Consider the following 21,070-nt stretch of genomic DNA (forward strand, 5'->3'; position numbering starts at 1 on the left):
ATTGTCATATTTGCTGCCATTTCTGCTGTCCTCTTGGCCAACTTACTTTGACAAAATACATTTTTAATGTTAATGAGATTTTTTTAACTGCATAAATAAAGGTTATATAAAAGTCACTGCCAAAAACTGATTGCGGCTTCTACCTTGTTACACGAATGTTGTTTGTGGCTCAATATGACTTTATGTCATCCATGAGGGATGCATTTAACATATGTTTCACATATTATAGCCCAACAAGTTACTTATAGCAGTTTAAATACGAGCAATCAGTTTTTGGCAAATACCGGAAATCACTTTTTGGCAGACAATCACTTTTTGGCACAACACCGGAAAGTAAATAAACGGCAGACAGAAATGAGGCCGGTCGAATCTTCTCGCGCTTCACGCATGCGCAGGACTGGAACGTAATATTTTCGGCCGTTTCAATGTGGACGCACAACTGTGTGAAAACGACTGAAAACACTAGTGTGGACGCAGAGCGCTTTTGGACGAAAACGCCGTTTTCAAATCTGTCCGGGCCGGTGTGGACGTAGCCTTAGAAATACAAGTTTATATAATGATGTACATCGTTGTTATATCAATATATAATATACAATAATAATAATAATATACAATATATATCATATAGTATAAAAATACATATCAAAATGTAAAAAATTATTTGCCCCATAATAACATAAACCAGGTTGTTATTACTCTCAGTCTTAGTGAGATTATTATGTATGACAGTTAATAAGACATCAGTTTGTGGGTGTTTACTTTGTGTGTCTGTGTGTTGTTCAGGGCAGATAATATTACTGAGCACCTGCAAAAAATTAATTAAAGCATGCGGTGTGTGCTCGCTTCTATTGAGGTTCTTCAGCACACAATAATATAAATAAATCTTATTATTGTCGGAGATCTAAGGTTGGACGCTGGAACAATATTGCACGCAGCTAATGCGAGTCTTATCTATTTGCCTGCGTTTCGGTATGCCTCACATATTTTGTTATGCAAGCTGTGTACACAGATAAAAGCCGGGTACCCATTGTTCTGACTATGAATAGGCAGAGTTTACAATGGATTTGGACACTGACACACAGAGGAAATCCATTTAAAAAATATATGCTCGCCGAAGCAATAACTATCAGCCGGAGCAGTGTTTAATCTGTATCGTGTTAAACTATTGGCAGGTAAATGTATTATCTTTGAAGACGGGGAAAATCTAAAGCTTTCTAAATTAAACACTGACAGCAGGGTTTTTAGTCTCATGGCATCAAAAAGATGAAAACTGCTAATGTAGAATTACAGCACAAATCAAGAGTCAAAACCAGCACGATCATACTTAACATAGACATGTTTTTCATCTCACGGTTTGTACGTTCAGTAACAAGCAACAGGGGCCCAACGTGAGCAAGAAGCACCGTCACTCCTGCAGGACATAAGGGACGGCTCTCTTCAGGGGCAACAGGAGATTATTACCGTCATAACATCTGAAAAATAATTTGTTTATTCTGCATTTATTAGCCATTTTTTCAGTTTTAACCTGATGGGCTGCTCGAGCTCTACAGACTCCTAATCAGTGCGTGTACACTGTACTAATGATATAAGCAGGTAGAGTACTGCCTGCGTGCACGAATGCAGCAACTGATTAGAAAGTCTCGCATTATCCAGTTGAACACATTTGCATTTTATTCTTGGGTTGATGAGGTGGGTGGAAAAAGGAACACACACACGTTATCTATCGTCTCACCATTACGCCAACACACATGCTGGAGAGGACTCACGCTGCCCACCTGAGTCAAAGTGCCATTTCAACAAGTGCCCACTTAAATCCACCTACATACAGGTTCTGAGGTGCAACTTACCAAGGCGTCCTTCAACACAGTATTATAACACCAGAACAGTCCATGTGACTCGTTTGTTACCCAACAGCTCGAGCTGTGCAAATATCAAATAATATGAACTGTGTCCTTATTTCATATAATTTATAACGTGCATAAATCCACATATTGCCTTTTGGTTAGTGTTCCATAGCACAGGTGTGATATCATCCTGCACTAAATGACTCTGAAGTCCACATCCAGTAAGTAAACTTTATTTTTTCCAACCTTGTTGTTCAAATCTTGTTCAAAATAAATCAAATACTAGCAGAAGCTGAAAATTTCTGGATCAGAGAGAAAAAAAAGGAAGTGAAAGCTGAAATCTATGAGAAGGATGAAACAGTTCTTAAAACCTAAACTCGTGGAGAAGGGTTAACGCGTTATATGTAGTGTTATTAATAGTGTTGGGGAGTAACGGAATACATGTACCGCCGTTACGTATTTAAAATACAAAATATGAGTAACTGTATTCCGTTACAGTTACCGTTTAAAAAGGTGGTATTTAGAATACAGTTACTTTGTTGAAATAAATGGATTACACGGCGGTACTTCCCTGTTTCATATTGTGGCGGGTCAGGACTGTTTGGGTTTTGTTTGACAGCTACGTTCTGTTGTTCCAGGCGGCAGCGTTACGGTTGCCATGGTTACAGGGTGACACTCTCTCTCTGCGTGTTTCCTGGGCGAGAGAGCGCCTGTTGTTGTTGTTGTGCTAAGCTAACAGGCAGAATGCTACAGGTATAGCTCTAAAGAATGTAGCATCATGGGCAGTGTAGTCCGTGCTGCAGGGAGAATGGACTGCCATACACGTTATGTGTCTGTGAGCGAGGGAGGGAGAAAAAGGAAAAGTACGAGCTGTCATCGAGCAGAAACGGGAGCTGGAAGCATGTAAATATAATAATAACCACTGCAGCCAAGAAGAGAGCCTGACGAGCCCAGCTGTAAGTAAGCTATTAAGACTCGACTGTACACCGTGTTCGTGTTTTCCTCCAAAAACAATAAGTTCTGTTGGAGCAGCCTTTCAACGCCTCTCTCTGTCTCTGCTAGCAAAGTTGACCCAGACAACAAAGTAAAGCTAGTTTTCAGCTACGACCCCGACACAGAACCCACCGTATTAGCCAGAGGTCCCTTTACTACGGTTCGGAGCCGCGGACCTTCAGTAACAGTAATAAATCACAGCAATAGTACATTCATGTAGTTGTAAACAGCATGATAATATATTAAGTAATAAGTAATATTATTACTTAAGTAATATTAAGTAAAGTAATTAAGTATTCAGAATATGTTACTCTCATTGAGTAACGTAACGGAATACGTTACAGAATACATTTTGGGGCATGTATTCTGTAATCTGTAATGGAATACATTTTAAAAGTAACCTTCCCAACACTGGTTATTAAACATTACATAGGGTCGCATTGAGAGATCTGATATATGACTGTTATCAGGCAGGAGGTACTGTTAGTTTACATGTGATATCCAACCTTAGATGTCGAGAGCACAAGTCTTTCCATTAAAAGTGTAATAACAATGATTTATGTCACCAGTGCTTCTAACAGATGCTGCAGGTCCTTCACATTATGCTTAATATGACTGGACCAGTGGAAAAATAATAATAATGAAGCGCAAAGCTCAACTCAAACAACTCTACTTGAAGTGTAATTGTATTCCTTTATTATTTTGATTAACTTTGGAGCGCCTCATGTTGAGACAGATCTTAATACTGACGTCAAACGTCTGTCAAAGCAGATTTTGGGGGAAGACGTGACAGCTGGAAGTGCTGATGCACACCATGGTGATGAACCTCTGTGGTCAGCGCTTTAGTCAAAACTTTATTAAACACTAGGAAAACGTGATCCTTGTCTTGACTGTCAGCACACAGTAATGGTGGCTTCAGAGATGACACTGACTTTACTCCAAGCTTAAACACAACTGTAACCTGACTAAGCTGATCCACGAGGTTTCACCTCATTACGCTCGACCTCGGCGCCCACATGCGGACTACTGGACACGACAAGGACAGAGTTTGCTCAGAGTTTCCAAAGAGGTGTGTGCAAATACACAGAAACGTATGCACACATGCAAACGCCTCAATCTGTGACTGCCTAAGTGGCAGAGGGCAGACAATAAAGGACTGCAGGCCATCTGCATGCTGCTGCGCATGAAGAAAGGCCACCGATTAGTTCATCTCTAATGGGCTGCCTGTGTTTTGAAAGGAGGAAAACACCTGCCAGTTAATCATTAGGTGCCTCATCTGGGCAGGGAGCATTTTACTTAATTGGACAGCCGACAGAAGAGCGGACAGATTCGTGCAGACGGGTGTGGCCGTGCAGCTCCGCAGAACTACGAACGAGCTCTCCATCTGGGCTTGCATTCAGCCATTTTTATGAACAGAGAGAGGAAAAATGGAAAAAGCAAAAAAGATTTACAGTCCCCTGAACTTCAGTATTAAAAGGTGTTACGAGCCATTATGAGCAGAATTTACAGACATACATATTCAAAGCATCTCTGGATATTGTAAAATCTTCCAGAGCAATATGCAGGTCGTGAATCAGACTGCAGGCTGCTCGATAACTGCTCGCGGGTTTTCCTAAACTGATCAATATGTACTGCACGGCTCTCTGGCCTGGCATCAGCCACTGTTTATTCGTAATAATTATAATTAAGATGGGAGCTCAACAGTCAATTAGCCTACTTACAACATTACAGATAGGGGACCAGCTGCAGGTCTGCCTCCAGCTGATGTACACACATCACAATTTGTCTGGGGACCAAAGGAGCAGGTGCGAAATACGTTTCCACCTGCACGCCATCGATGTAACTTACTCATACAGCAAACACACACCCCGTATACACAGAGTGAGGCAACAACAACACAACAGCACTAACCAATAGTAACGAGTTTTACAAAATCCGTAATTGTCCTGAATGAATGTGTGAAGTCGCACACCTTCCACCATCGCCCAAACGCACCAGCGAACCCAGCAGCGAGGGAACTGTCATTTATACGCATCATTGCGTAACTGCAACAACTACTGCGTGTGTTTAACATGAGCCGACTCAGACTGTATATAAGACTGACGCAGCCTCTCTGACATCACCTGATCTTCAGCATCAGCCATCGAGGAGCCAGAAGTGACCACGGCGTGATGCCATCCATTTGTGTTTAATGCAGCTTCGTGCTTCTGGATCTTTAGGGCCTCCAAAGAACTGCGACCTTGTCTGCTGCAGCCTGTCCTGAGCTTCTGACTTTATACCGTATCAAGTGTCTAATGAGGATCAGAGATGAGAAGAGGACGATTATACAACCCCCTGTAGTTAGCTTAATTAAAGCTCAACACTGAAGGACGTCAGACCTGCCAGTCAGTGTGCTAATATTCCTGCAGAGGCTAAATAAGTTACCAAAAACAGGAACTTGGGTTTTAAAATTGGAAACGCTGCAGAGAACCGAGAGTCATCTTTAATCTAAAAATATTAGCCGGACACTCGGCCATGAATATTGTGCCTTCGAGAAGGAAAAACGAAAGAAAGCAAATCATGATGCACGCTCATACTGGCTTATTTCTCCTGCTCCGCTCTGGCCTCGACTGCACAGCTACATCACAGCAGAGTCCCGATCGACGCTTAAAAACAATAAATACAAAAACAACCCAGAAGCAGACGGAGTGGAGCGGCGTGCCGAGTGTGTCATCAACTCTTTAAAAACAGAGGCGACTCCTGTGACTGCAGATGATTTCCTTTGTGTTTGTGAAACACTGCTCTGCTTTGAATACCAGTCAAGTCAAATCTATTCAAATAACAACATTCAAATGAACTTCTAAACCACAGCTATCCAGCTGCATCGAGCACGTTTTTCATCTTTTCTGTGTGTAAAAGGGGAAAAAACTAATGTCAGTATGGGAAACATTCAGCTGCAAGATGGAAAGAAGTGAATGAAGCCGCACGCGTCACATGACTCAAACTGACCTCCTGAGGTTTCAGTACATTTACATACACTTTGTAAAATTTCTGTCGAGTGCTGGTCGCCCGGGCGGACGCATGTGACCACACTGAGGGTTTAATATTACAGGAGATCGATGCTGTGCTGCAAAGCCGAGTCCAGATGGTCCGACTCGAGGATTAACATCAATTTATGAAGCATGTTGACACAATCTGCCTTTGACTGGCTTTTGAGCTCTTCTTAAAGAGTCTGTCCCATTAAAGAGGGCATGATCTTTAGTGAGCAATTATCCATACGTTGTATTATTCTTCCTCCCTCTGCAGGGATGCACGCTTTGATGCTTTTTGCAGAGCATGAAAAGAAAAGCCTCTTTCTGGGGCTTCTGCCTGCTGCATATCACACATTTTTTAATTTACCATGAACCTTTTGACCTGTACAGAGTCACAGGCTTCTATTCATTGTTCCAGTTTTAAAGTTTCAGGAAGATGAGTTGAAACCATGCATTTTTAATCAAACATGCACGTCTGTCTTTTTACAGCAATAAACCCTTTCAGTTCATATTAGCAGTGCAGACAGTCTGCTGTTCAGCCCTGTGCGACGACCTAAATGATCCGGTGGAAATGCAGTTAAGAGATTATTTTGAAAATTCTTGCACGCTGCCAAAAATCAGTGTTGTTGTTTCTAACGCTCTGATAATTATTTATATTTCTGGCTACTTTCACAGTTTGATCTTTAACATCTTTCAAAATAATGACAGAAGGATACAGAGGAAAGTTTATCTTAAAGGGGTTGAACGGCAGTCGAAGCTGAATTCAATAATGAAAATGTTAAAGACAAAAGTCGACAGCAGGATTTCTTGAGCCTCTTTGTGTGCGGTGAGAGGAGAGAGGCACTGACCAGCGAACAGAAGGGGGGAAAGCAGCTTGAAACTGTGTCATGTGGGCTCTGGCTGTAAAGTAAAGCCAAAGAGTTTGCTTTTGTCTGCAGGGAGTATGTCTGCTCTGGGACGAGAGCACTCTCGCTCTTCCAGTCGGAGTCTCTGAGGGCTTCTGGCGCAGCCCAGAGACACAGCGGGCTAATTGACGAGTGCCGAGCTTTGTTTTGTCTTGGCACAGTCGCAGCAGTGCTGACTTAACGTTGCCAGCGGACAGATGGCATGCCACGGCACTGAATGGCCAACACTCCCCATACACTAGTTAGGGTCCCTCTGATCTCAGCACCCCCACCTCCTCCATCCATCCCACTGCATTAGTCACTGGGTCCAAACCGATAATCTGTAAAGAGCTTCTCAATACCCCATCTTCAAGAGACAGATGACAGTTTCTTCTCACCACATCAAGGCTAACAAAGCCTCAAAACACTGAAACGTGTCCTCACTGGTCCTTTTTCCAAACCAAATCTAACCTCACTCTCTTTAATTTACATTTATACACTCGCCGGGTGTGAAGAGGACCTTAGAGCTGGACTCACATGTGTGGGCTTAATTCGTAGAAGTTCCTGTTGCGATACTCCTCTACTTTCTCTGGTGTGTAGATGGGCAGGGACCTGTAAGGGTTCATGGAGATCACCACGCTGCCAATGTACGTCTGAAGGGAGAAGGAGAGACAGAAAGCATTAGCACCAATCCACAGGTTACTTTCTCAGTCTGCACAGCTTAACGCCTCCGTGCAGACGGACAGTCTCTGAATTAAAGGGACGGGAATTCTGCTAATGTCAGCTTTTCTCAGACAGGTATTCTTAATGAAAGCTGAAGACGTGTGAAAACAAGGAGAAAAAACGTTTGTGGGCTGAGCAGAGTCATTTACAAAATGGGTTTAGCTTAGGGCTGCTCGATTATGGCAAAAATGATAATCACGATTATTTTCACTGAAATTGAGATCGATTATTTGACGATATTTATTTAACCCTTTAGACCTACCATAGAACCAAGTCCGCCAGAGCTTATATTATATGTTTACATGCTGTGGAGCCATTTTTGGGAGCATTTCAAGTTGCTATACATCAATACAACCATTATAGCCCAGATTTTAATAATATGTCTGCATTAAGTGCATAGTAATTACATAAATTACAAGAAAGTGCAATAAACTACAAAAAAATTGAAAATCGTTTTGTTTTTTTACACATATTTCTACTTGGAGAAATTTAAGAGGCTTATCCCTCAAAACTTTAAATACAAAAAAGTTGCAAAAAATAGTTTCCTACCACAGGAAATTTATTTTGAGTGTCTTCATAGTTTTATTTTGGAGATACAGCAATTTTTATACACTGCAGGAAAAACGAAAAAACAATCCTATGATGCAAATTTGCAAAGAAAACAGCATCAAAATAAATAATTTCCAGCAGTGCAATTCGAGTTCTAAGCATCACAGAAACGACACAGAAACTATTCAGAAAAGTCAAACATGACTTATAAAAACACCAGTATAGGCTTTTAAGGCCTACAAGTAAAAAACTACATTTCCGCGAAATGACGTCACTTCCGGTTTCGGGCAGGAAATAGCGGCCATGCGACAGTTCGCGCTGACATCTGTTTCAATGTGGGGAATGTTACGAACAGCTGATCGGATGGCAAAGCGTGTTTCTGGAATATTGTGTTTTTGTTCCTGCAAGTGCTTTTATCCAATTTTGTTTAGTGAAGTTTAGTGAACTTTGCAGTGTTGCTCTGTGGTGCAGCTACAACACGTAAGTTTACACACTGTGTCTACTTGATCCACGTCTGACTCATGAACCCATAATGTTTCCACACCACTGAAGCTTTTTTTTTACCTCTTTCCAACCAACAGCATCACTCTCCTCTCCAAATAACTTCTGCTTAGCTTTCCGAGCTTCCCTCGGGTCCTCTTAATTGTTGTGACGCGTGTGCGAAATGCAGAGAGGTGCGCTCGATTTGCCTCACGGAGCAGCGCGAGAGTAAAGCATGAGGGAGGTGCTAATAATCGGCTCAGTCATTTTTAATGATCGTTGAAAGCCCAGATCGTAATCGAGATTAAAATTCGATTAATTGAGCAGCCCTAGTTTAGCTTCAGTGCCCATGCTGCCGTAAAAGACAAGCCTGGAACAGCTGCCGGGGACAAACACAGTCCAGATAAGACAGAAACTTCCTGCTCAGACAAAAACACCAGTTACCTAATATCAAAGGAAAATGCAAGAACATCCAACCTCAGTCATTTTTATTAAATCAAAGAAAATCAGTGTTTTATATAAAATGGAACAAATTCATGTAACATCCAAACAAGTCCAACAAATCACACTCATCAGAAATGTCTCAAAGCGAACGCAACCCGCTATCATCTTCATCATCATCCTCCTACACGGCAAACAGAACCTTTCAAGCATCAACCTGAAACGTTTTCTCTGCTCTCTATGGTAATGGCTGTTGCATAAGCCACTCTGACGAGAGTGGAGCACGGCCTTCGCTGTGGCAGCACCGCAGCCTCCCACTGCCTCTCGTTCAATAACACACCAGAGGCGGCACGAGTGCAGAGGATGTGCACAGAGGCAACGAGAGCTGCAAATGTAAACAAAAAGTCACGTGTTCTGAGCAAAAGCAGAACACGCGCACACACAAAAGAGAAGCATTAAAAACCTGAAACTTTTCCCCCACTCGGCCTTTTCAAATCATTAAATAAATCACAACTTGAGAGGAGCTTCATGCTTTCTCGTGGCTCAGCTCACACATCAGAAGATGTACGAAGGAGCTTTGAACTGATGGGACTAAAAGTTCCCATCACCCCACAGTGTCTGCCGTGTTTGTCGCGGGATGAACAGCTGGTCATCTGCTCCTACGTAGTTTCCTTTTTAGAAATACTAAGACCTCGATGAAGCCAAAGACATTCACGCTCCTCCTCAACATGAAGCTTTGTTTCATTATTTTGGAAAACCGGAAAACCTTTTTTTTTCCAGCTGCACTTTGCTGGAGATGTTTTACTTTCAGGCAACAGTTTGTTTCTTTAACGTCGTCACGCTGAAATCCTCAGTCAGCCTTCTGGAGACTGGGAGTCGCCATGTCCCCAACTATATCCCTTTAGCATAACACTCCCTCCTCCATTTCTACAAGTGGGAGTACTGGCCAACATACTGGACCTCCATCTCTTTCACATCTGACTGAACACGGCGCGCTGCACATCCGGTTTCTTTTTGTGGGCTTTTGGAAAAGTTTTATCTTGTATCTTTGTGCCAAAGATCAAGCAAGATGTGATTCTTTTATGTTATGCGATGTCCTTCACGCTGCATGAGCTGTCACAGAAACCCTGATTTCCTCTAATGACGCCTGTGCCGAGGCTGATTTCCAGAGCTCGATTGTGTGGGTAGCTCACCATCTGTAGCGTCTTTTCAGAAGGATGAAAAATGCAGCTCTGATTAGTGGGACAGCGGTTTGCTCTACACCTCCTGATTACTGTCGTACCTGAGCCCGTGGTGATTTTCAGTTGGTAGCACATCTTCCTGCATCTTTTGATGTCTCTGACAATCCTTTTCAAAGCCGAGCTGCGATGCAGAAATGCAGAACGACGCGGGCCTGGCGTTCGCAGGTCAGGTTTATAACCACGTCGATCCATTAGGTGAACTAAAACTCGCAGGCTTTTTCAGATTCGTCTTAACGATCACGGGGTTTCTACTTTCTAGGCGTGGCTGTAGCTCAGGAGGCGATCGGAGGGTCGGTGGTTCGATCCCTGCTCCAATCTGCATGCCTGCATATTTTTTACATTTACATACTTTGCTTGGTGTCGTTCATGAGATGAAGAAAGGATGTGTGCACAATCAAGACACTGTATGAATTTCTTTATCAGTAAATCCACACGCAAGGAAAAGACGACATCACATCTAATCAAGTTATTGTGTAGTTAATGGTTATATTTTAATCTCTGACAAACTATGAAAGTCTTCATGGTTCCTCTGAGCCACACAGTTACAGATGCATGATGTGCCGTCCCGCTGAAAGACAAAGCCATGTTTCTTCTGCTATGAGCTGTCATATGATAGTTTGGTGTGGGGGATGGGCCCGTTTGTAAGGAATGATGCCACATGAGGGAAAATACATTTGCAAGCAAGGACAGCACACCGCAGATTTATTGGGTAAGTACAGGTTTTAGTGCTTCTCCTGGTCGTCGCTCTTGAGGTGCAGCTTTAGCAGATTTAGGGCTATGCGATTTACCTTTCCATAAACAGTCTACTTTATTTGCAATCCAGGCTAATATTGCATATATAAAGTGGGTTTAACTACTGTAGCCACATCATTTAGGTAAGCACCACACGGGGAAAAAACGGAGTTTATGGTTTCAAAACGTCAGCACAAAGGCTTCATCTTCAGATCACAAAAATCACACTAACTTTTTGAATCGAATTATTTTGCAGAAGAAGGACGATTAGCGGACAAAGCATTTAAAGCAGTGGTTCTTAACCTTGTTGGAGGTACCGAACCCCACCAGCTTCATATGTGCAGTCACTGAACCCCTCTTTAGTGAAAAATTAAATGTTTTTGAATTTTTTCAAATTCAAGACGTAGATATGTTTTTTTACTGGTGCACAAAATGAGCCGTGCATGTCACGGCGGAGGCTCTGCCCAACCCCTGAGATCGACTCACTGAACCCCAGGTTAAGAACCACTGATTTAAAGGTTAGGGTGGCAGCGATATCTACTGAACTCTAACGGTTTCCAATCTTCACTTTTAGCTGAATTCTATTTTTTCTTCCTTGCAGTGGGATCCAGTGTGAGAGGAATACATAACTCGAGATGTAACTCACTACTTTTCACATTAAGTAACTTAATGACGATCACTGACAGCCGGTCGTTCCTTTCTTCATTCATCTCAGGTTTGAGTTTCTCTTCATGGCTCTTTAGTTTTACAGCCAGCTAACTCAGGGGTGGGCAACTCCAGGCCTCGAGGGCCAGAGTCCTGCAGGTTTTAGACGTGTCCTTGATCCAGCACAGCTGATTTAAACGGCTAAATGACCTCCTCAACATGTCTTGAAGTTCTCCAGAGGCCTGGTAATGAACTAATCGTGTGATTCAGGTGTGCTGACCCAGGGTGAGATCTAAAAGCTGCAGCACACCGGCCCTCGAGGCCTTGTTGCCCACCCCTGAGCTAACTGCACTCGTGGTGTCACAGCTCAGCTCAGTGTTACACACAGGTAGTAAAATCCCATTTAGCTCAAAAAGTGCACAACATCTAATCAAAGTCGAACTGGGAATACAATGTTAATGATGAATAGCAGAGGGAAGAAAACAAAGACAGAAACAGCAACAGATCCTCAGCTTATCAGCGTGAGGCAGTACCGTGTATTTACCCAGGACGTCCTCACAGCTCCGTGTTCACAGTAACACTCTGGTGTTTGTATGCAGGGGAACGAATATGAAGAAAACAAACAAACAAAACTTCCAACTTCTTCACCACTGACAGAGCTGAAGAAGACCATCGAGAATAACCAGACATATTCTTCACACTGAACATGGCCGCCATCCTACAAAGCAGAGGAATCGCTGCCACAACATAAAGCCCAGAACCAATTGTCTGATACGGTGGATACACTTCAACAATCCCCTTCTACAGATAAGTAGTCAGCTAGACTGCCGGGCCTTCCTTCCTGCTAAGCTCTGGATTTCATGCCTCATTTGAGGGCACCGACTACATTCCTCCGTGATTTGATTTATTGATTGGTTTCTTACTGCGGTCTCTGTCTCTGTACTATTTGTACAGCCAACACTGAAATAAGTGAAGGATGGGAGGAACAATAGAGTTATGAAAAGTATCTGTGCATTTCCTAGGAGACGCCTTCTGTAGCGTTCAGAGCGAGAGCGTGAAGCAGTGTTGTTGCTCTGCTACTTTTTCTCCACGTTATCTGAAGTCAGTGTTATTAAGCCTTGTTAAAGTAGGAAGCAGCAGACTTACATAGATCTCACTGTGGTCAAAGCGCTTCTTCAGGTTGCCAAGGAAGGAGTCCTCAGAGAGGGGCTCCAGGAGGACCATGTCACCGACCCCAATCATATTATCTAGAAGTGACGTCTTCACCTCCATCTTGGCTGTAGTCGTCCCCCCCTGCAAGGATATAAGAAAGAAACATACATTAGAGATTCATTTAGAAAGAGGGGAAGGCTCTGGAGTAATCCTGGTGGGCCTTTATATCGTAAAGTGTGCATGAAGCACAGAAGTGCATGTTTTCACTGAATGCATCAGCCTTGTGTCTCCTATCAGATCCTCTTTTTGTCTTTGTGTGCATCGTGTTCCAGCAAACTCTTCAGAGGCGTCCTCTCGTTAGAAAACAAACAGTCCTAAACTTAGCCAATGTAAATAAACTCAGTGCAGGGGTACACATGTGTGGAAGGCCAGAGTTTGCCTCCAGAGGCGGAGCGGGGCCTTTTGATTGGCTAATAGGTCTCTCCTTCTCCCCTGTGGCATGCGAGAATGTCCCATAGAAACTTACATAACTAAGCAACTTTGCCCCTGACTTGTGGGTGTCCGCTCAGCTGGAGTCTCCTTCTGTTTCGGGTTTCGTACGAGTCCCATGAACTCCACTGGAGAATTGTACTTTTTGCCTGTGCTGCTTTGCTTGCTGTGATATAATATTCGGGCTGGAAAAGAATCCCGGCTGTGACAAAGACAGTGCTGCGGCTGGCAGTTTTCAGTCCAGTCTCCTTTGGGAGAGTAATCCCAACGCCATAGGGCTGGAGATAAAAGAGGGGCCTGGGATGCATTCAGGGCTTTGCTGCACCAAAAACCTAATGTCTGCTGTTGTGACAGACTGCCCACACAAGACCAATAGATGAGGCCATGCAGTCGTGTATTGTTCGCTGGTAGGACAGACGTCTCTTTCTGAATAGTCAGAACGGATCGTGCTCTGAAGCAAATGAAAATATGACAGGGGCATAATGCACTGTGATGTTTTAGACAGCATTGGGAATGAATGAAGTGTCGTGGGTGGCAATCAGAAGCAGCCCGAAAACGAGGCGACGTCTGACACTCAAAACACAGAAACAATATCGTTGTGCCTCACGGACACAGACGCATCTTCAACCGTGGATCCGAGGGCTGATACGCGACTGGAAACTGTTGGAGGTGCGGAAAAGGAAGGGGCGGCTATTTCACCAAAAAAGAAGGAAAAAAAGATTTTTCAGCTGTCAAACCGACTTTTAGCTGCAGCGTAAGAACAGCACGACTTTCTGGAAAAAACTGGAGACTTCTATTTCACTTTTTCCCTGGCTTGTGTTCCCCCGCAGGGCACACTATTATTGGCCCATAAAGAAGCTGCCCAGTTCTTAGCAGCAGGCAGGAGTCGGTTTCCAGCAGCACTCACTCTCACACTCAGCATGGAGACAACTTTTAAAGACTGAAAAGAAAAAAAAACGATGATGGATGAAGAATTATTTAGGAAACCAAGACATTTGAAATGCCTCTAATGATGTCATCAACCCCATCTCGGTTTAGAAGGCTCCAGTAAGGGGAGAAATATGTGATTACTTAAGTATATATATTTCAGAAGTAGGTTACTTCCTCTTGGCCTGATGGCCTCGTGCCAAAGCAGCCCCAGTGATGGCTCAAAGGACCAGCTGCTCGGGTGGTTTGCAGCACACTTTAAAAATATAATTACTTACATTTGAAACAGTTGCAAAATTCTTTGGAGGCATAAAAAACAGCAGTCAGTTGTTCTGTGATCTCAGCCCATATGCTGCTTATATGTAGGACTTTATAAAGCAGCCGCTCTGCTGCAGCACTCGGTGCTTTTCAAATCAATAAATATCATTTTGGATCATTTCCACATTTCAGAGAGGAGCAGACTTCCTAAAGGCTGCACGTGTAAATAAACCAAAGTTTACAAAACACCTAATAGCTCCTCTGTAATTACTGAACATCCAGAGCATCGGGGGCTTTGTACTAGCCTGCAACAATCAATATTAGTCAAACCAATTACACCAAACCAGTTAAATACTCATCTACTGCAAACTGATTGCCTGGTCGGTCATGGCAGTGAGTGCAAAGCCACACTGAAAGTCTGCTACTAAACACGAGTGTTTACAGCGGGGAGCTTATTCGTTCTGAGCAAAAGCAGATGCTGACGCCTCATGTTGACCTGGGAGATAAAGCTGCCCGAGTGCCAAAAATGTGGCATCTGTCTGCATCTTGGACATCCTCGTCCCCTCTGCTGATAACCCACTACCCCACATTTAGAAGTAGCTTCCAGGCAGCCTGTGACAAAAATCCCATTAATGGGAATTGCTGCCTGCTGTTAAATGTTGTACTAGATCCAAGAGAGAAAACCTGACAGCTTTGATTAAACTCCTGGGATTATCCTTACTGTTGTGTGGGCGAGAAATGGGGGATAAAACTTATATCATCTATACTGATAAACACGAAAAACACTGACTTTTGTGGTTTGTCACAGATAAAGGGCAAAAAAAAAGAAGATTTTTTTAAATTGTGGTTGATATAAACAACACGCTGATTTAATCAGCCTAAACCTGAATGACCTCGTATTAACCTCTGCCAATTTCCTCGGAGTAACCGGATTAGTAGTGCCCGGCTTTGTCACTCTCTCTCTTTCTGGTGCTTTTTGAATTTTGCATGTTTAGGAGGTAAGCATCAAACGCCCCGGTACGGTTCAGCTGTCATTAATCTCAAATCTAGATCAGCGATGCAGCAAGTCTGTATGTCACACAGTCACCTTTACTGAGCGCGCTCACACTGGCACAGCGCCTGTGTGCAGCACGTGGCTGTGATTACACATCATTTCAATTTGGCGTATTGAACCAAAAACATCAAAACTTAAAGTCTCCCGCGGTTGGAGCTCAGCGAGGACGTTACTGCAGATGTAACGCGAGGACTTTGAGTGATTTGCTAATCGAAGCCTAATAACCACTTTTTACTAAAATTCAATTCAATTCAATTTTATTCATATAGCGCCAAATCACAACAAATGTCGCCTCAAGGCGCTTCATAGATACAGAGAAAAGCCCAACAATCATATGACCCCCTATGAGCAGCACTTTGGCGACAGTGGGAAGGAAAAACTCCCTTTTAACAGGAAGAAACCTCCGGCAGAACCAGGCTCAGGGAGGGGCGGGGCCATCTGCTGTGATTGGTTGGGGTGAGAGAAGGAAGACAGGATAAAGACATGCTGTGGAAGAGAGACAGAGATTAATAACAGATACGATTCAATACAGAGAGGTCTGTTAGCACATAGTGAGTGAGAAAGGTGACTGGAAAGGAAAAACTCAATGCATCATGGGAATCCCCCGGCAGCCTACATCTATCGCAGCATAACTAAGGGAGGATTCAGGGTCACCTGGTCCAGCCCTAACCATATGCTTTAGCAAAAAGGAAAGTTTGAAGCCTAATCTTAAAAGTAGAGATAGTGTCTGTCTCCTGAATCCAAACTGGAAGCTGGTTCCACAGAAGAGGGGCCTGAAAACTGAAGGCTCTCCCTCCCATTCTACTTTTAAATACTCTAGGAACAACAAGTAGAGAAGTAAAACTTCTCTACTTGTTGACAAGTACTCTACTCTCTACTAGTACTCTAGTTCTCTACTACTTGACATCGCCGTCCTGAGAAGTAAAACTTCTCAGGACGGCGATGTTTCATGACTCATCATCGGCTGTCGGTGACGTGCTGCAGACTCAAAGCCATCCAGCGGCACTGCCTTAACCCCTGCTTGTTATTAGCATGAAGCTTGATGTGCAGAGCAGATAGAGCACACCCACGACTCCGGGCTCTGACACAACTCTCAGAATCAATTTCTAAATCAGAATTTCATCTACGAGTCCATCAGATTAAAGTGCTGCATTAAGATCGAGCAACGTTTCTGTACAGAAAAATAAAAACACACGTGAGAGATTTTATCATCTGAGATCTGATAGTAATGCATGTGCTGGACCTGGGATTGTGATGCATGTCGCAGCAATAATATGAGATGTGCTCTACTTTGTGCCTCTGACCTAGATTTCTCAGTCAGATCACGCTATGGGGGAAACATGAATACAAAAAAATCACCATTAGAAGCACATTTAATATTTACAGGTCCTGATGTTTTTTCTGCCCTTCAGTGAGAAAAACGAGTCCAAACAAAGGTCAACAGCCGTGCAGGCACTCACAGGCATGCAAAACACAAATAGTGACAATGCTGGAGACACAGTGAACTCGCTGCTGAGAAACCTGTAACGGTTTGAAAATGTCAGTATTTTCAGGACAGTCGACCAATTAGGCTCTGCATTGGCCTCTGATATAATCGCAGACACGGGTCTCGTGACGCTGCCTTTGGAGCAAATGTTTGGGAATAGAGTGGCATTGAACAGATGATAATAAACATCCATTATGCAGCATAATACTCTGCAAAATTTCCCGCAGATCAGTCTAGCTTTGTCACAGAAAAGTCACAACATGGCACGCTGCTGGCACTGGTGGAGATTAAAGCCCTCCCTAATGGAGCAGCAGCGTGGCATGGGGCCGTGCCAGAGAGCAGGGCAGGACAATGCAGCGAGGTTTACAGGAGCTCAACACAAGCAGCTGCCTGGAAACTGAACTGGAATTCCTGGGTCCCCAACACTCCAGGTGCAGATCTGTGTGAGGAAAGCTCGGCACGCCGACGGTCCATAGCACAGACGCTGAAACTGAATCTTACACTAGATGATAAACAGGAGATCTCACACAAATGTGACCCCATTAGCTCCCAACGCACAATCCAGGTCCATCAAACATGAACCTGCAGCACACACACAAATGCTGTTCTTTATTTACAATACAGCCCAACGTGCGGGCAGACATGAGGACGTTCAGTCAGGCAAGAAGCAGGCCTGTATCTGGAAATCAAGATGACAAAGTATTACACAATATTTACTCCACAAATCCTGAGAACTGGAGGAGTCAGCTTCTTCTTATGAGCAATGGGGCTTTACATGTTCATGACACAAGCAGCCAAAGTTGTGGTAATACCACGAGAGACTTCCTGAAGTTGGGTTTTTGCGTTCGTTTGCTGTGATCTCAGCCCCACTGAAATTTTCTTTCTGTTGTACTTAAAGTTATTTAAATAAGTCTCTGCAGCTTGCGCTGCTTCCAAACTTCCCAACGAACCATCTGTAAGCTTGGAAGCTCAGCTCGTTTATTAATGAGACAATACGCTCACACAGCTTAAAAAGAAGAATCCGCAACATTCTCCGAGAGGTCGGGAGCGTCTGGAAATCATTATTCATTTTTATTCCAACAGAGAAGCTAAAATAAAAGTAAACGGTGCAGATAATAAGCTCCGATAGAGGACTTTATTCAGTACTTTCTGCTCCTTCAAAAGGTCAGCGCTGCAAGAGCTCGGTGTGACTCACACACAGTGCACTGACCAGGTGAACCGCACCAGCCTTTACAGACCATTTCGAATTTCATCACAAGAAAAATGGCAGTTACAACCGAACTAAACAACACAGAGCACTGGCATCCTAACTTTATCCACCCTGTGTTTAGTTGTGCTTAGTGCCAACGTGACTGTGCAAGGACAATAAAAAGTTATCTGACGATGGAGCAGATTTAAGATTTTCTACTTTTTGCATTTATTGTGATCAACTACTATTACTTTATCATCAGCGTGAGCACTCAATCAGTATTGAAATAAGCACTTACTGGGCATTAAATAAAGGCGCACAGGAGAACGGCAGCACTTTCATATACCGTCCTGCAGGCTGCTCTGAGTTAGCTGCTCTAGTGTTGTCTGCTTCCCTTTATAATAAGAAAATGAGGAAAGCAGCTGCAGCGGACTTGATGAAGCAGTGAGAAATAAAAACGTATGGCATTATTACTCTGGCTCGTCTGGGAAACTGAGGAAGTGAAGTTTAAGCCGCGAAGTGAAATGGGTGGAAAGTTCTCAGAGTTGCACGGCACTGAGAATACTTCTTTGTTAGGACAGTAAACTCAAGATGAAGTGTGAATGAAAAAAACTCCCCACCTAAAGCAAAACTGGGAGAAAAATCACAATTTGTCACCATGCTGATGAGGCCGTGACCTGGATGTGGAACTTTTAATGCTTCAAACGTTCAGATCCCCGCCCTGCACGAGAGGCTGCTGAAGGCAGCGGAGCATGCGGGCCTCCGTCTATCACAGCTGATGCATGGTTAACACAAGCACACGCCACACTACACCGGGTTGCACAGGCAGGGAAGTGTAAACACCATTCATTACCATGGCGCCGGCTCGGGGACTTTGAACTGCCATCCATTCTGCATTAGGCCACAGCATCCCGCCCCACAGTGTTCATAAAGAGGCTTTTGGCACATGTTACAAAACTGTGGCAACTTGATGCAAGCTGCCCAACAAGCTCACGCTGAGCAGAGCAACTCCAATGGCCGACACGCAGCCCTGCTCCAGCTGAGCTAAACGGTTGTTACTTTTCTTTCCAGGAGTCTTTCTTACAGCTCTGAAGGCTTACCACACACTACCTCTCACACTCAGCTTACATCACTGTTTGTTTGATCAGTGCGGGTAATAAAGTTCCCATCTGGTTTCCCAACTGAGAATCTGGCCAAAAGAGGTGGGACATATTTGTGGCAACCCACAAAGGGAAAGATACCAACTTTTTTTTTCTTCTTCTTTTAAAAGGTCTTATCTGATCCTCTTGGGACACCAAGTTCACCAGTGGAATTAGGAGTTGGGGAAAAAAAGAAAAGACGGGAATTAAAAACAACTTTGCATCAAAGGCAGTGAAGCAACAGTTGCTCATTGTTTGGACTTGACTGTTCCATTAATACTCATTTCCAGCTTCTGTGGCACTGAACACTATATTTACAGATGTGCTAAGGGAAGCATTACCCCAAGCAGCTTTTCCCCCTAAAGCAACTGTTTTTCCTTCCTATGAGGTATTTCACTTCTACGAGTTCCAGGCTGGTTCCCAACCCACAGCAGACTCCGGCACAAAACAAACACTTTGTCCAGGAGGAACTTTGGGATGTTCCTCAGAGACGACTTTTATCCATACTGAGCAGAAATGTTTTCCAGTCAGCAACATTATCATCTCTTAAAACCGGGGGCGCACTGAGGGCTAAGCCCACCTTCACCCACTTTATCCAGGATTTAATCTCACATTGATCCGTCTCTGTATACCTTTAATCCAGGTATTTCCACAGATCATAGTGCGGGGCAATGCAAGGATATTTTAATGGAAAAAAACTTTAAATGATTCCAGAGTTTCATCGTCCTCTGCATGGGTCATTAAATCTGCCATTTCACACACAGAGCTGAGCGTTTGGTGACAGCAGCACCTGAAAACGCTCGTTTGGAGCTTGCTGTCCTCTGGTTCAGGGTCTGCAGTGGGTTTCTGGCTCCGCTCAGCCACAAAGACGGTTCTTGCCCGCAGATGTAGGCAATTAGCGACAACGGTTTTCAGGAATACTGCTGAATGAGCCGCGGTTTGCAGCAAGAAAGAGGCATTAAACTAAATCCCTCCTGCGCTTTCTCCTCCAAGTCATAGAAAAGTAAGAAACACACACAGAGAAAGAGAGAAACAGACACAAAAAATAAAAACGTATATATTTATCCCCCAACCCCCCTCCTGTACGAAGAGGGGAGGAATGAATGAGTTGGGAAGCAGGCGATCTAAAGAAATGAAAAGTTAACTTTTGAAGAGTTTCCGAAAATGTAACAGCGATAAACCAGAACCAACGGAGAAGAAAAAAAGCTTTACACTTCCAGAACAACTTACCGCTTTACCTCTGTGGAAGTTGCTCCCTCTTGTCCTAAATCCACTCTACGGACAAGAAAAAAAAAGATCCCGGGATGATTCTCCAAGTCAGGAGAGGCTCCTGAAGCCCTTCCCTGCTGTCTTTGGGTTAACTAGTGTCTGCCTGTGTTGGATGAGGCTGGAAGAGGCTCTCATCCGAATCTCAGCACTTTGAATGGAGCTCTGATGGACTTGAGAGCGCAGAAACTGCCGGGCGTAGGGAGTGGCTGGAGAGGCGGCTCTGGGCTAGTCAGCTCGTCCAGTGAGTCCCCTAATCACCTCCAGCGCTGGGGAGGTGGTGCCTTCAGGTGTCGTCGGAAACAATGCACTTCGTCTTTTGTCCCCACACATAATAGTAACGAAACATCCAAGTCAGAAAGCAAACAGCGAGCTGCTTCCTCCTCATATTTACTAACTAAACATTCAGGCAACGTGAGCTGTTTTAACTGCTCCATGGCTCCTGTGCGGAGAAAAGAGGCGGTTTGCTGCAGAGACATTGAGCTTTGGAGGGATTTTTAAAAAGTAAACTGGACTTTGATTGTTTAAAAGTGAATTTTCATTATGCGGTATTATGATTTGTTAAAT

General features: G+C 43.8%; 1 protein-coding gene across 7 annotated transcripts in view; it reads right to left on the minus strand.

The window, feature by feature from the left end:
* The window catches only part of myo1b (myosin IB), a 57,881-nt gene extending 37,090 nt beyond the window's left edge, over nucleotides 1–20,791 (minus strand). For 2 of the 7 annotated variants that reach the window (XM_085136448.1, XM_085136449.1), the window contains exons 1-3: nucleotides 20,468–20,790; nucleotides 12,690–12,836; nucleotides 7,270–7,385 (exon numbers count right to left, since the gene is read on the minus strand). In XM_085136448.1, the coding sequence (XP_084992574.1) occupies nucleotides 7,270–7,385; nucleotides 12,690–12,815 (242 nt within the window). In that variant the 5' untranslated portion in view covers nucleotides 12,816–12,836; nucleotides 20,468–20,790. Of the gene's footprint in view, nucleotides 1–7,269; nucleotides 7,386–12,689; nucleotides 12,837–20,467 lie in introns of all 7 variants that reach the window. The other 5 variants (XM_085136450.1, XM_085136451.1, XM_085136447.1 and 2 more) reach the window with 4 other exon arrangements.
* Nucleotides 20,792–21,070: the final 279 nt, after the last annotated feature.

Source organism: Neolamprologus multifasciatus, chromosome 16 (assembly GCF_963576455.1).
Source record: "Neolamprologus multifasciatus chromosome 16, fNeoMul1.2, whole genome shotgun sequence".
Taxonomy (NCBI): domain Eukaryota; kingdom Metazoa; phylum Chordata; class Actinopteri; order Cichliformes; family Cichlidae; genus Neolamprologus; species Neolamprologus multifasciatus.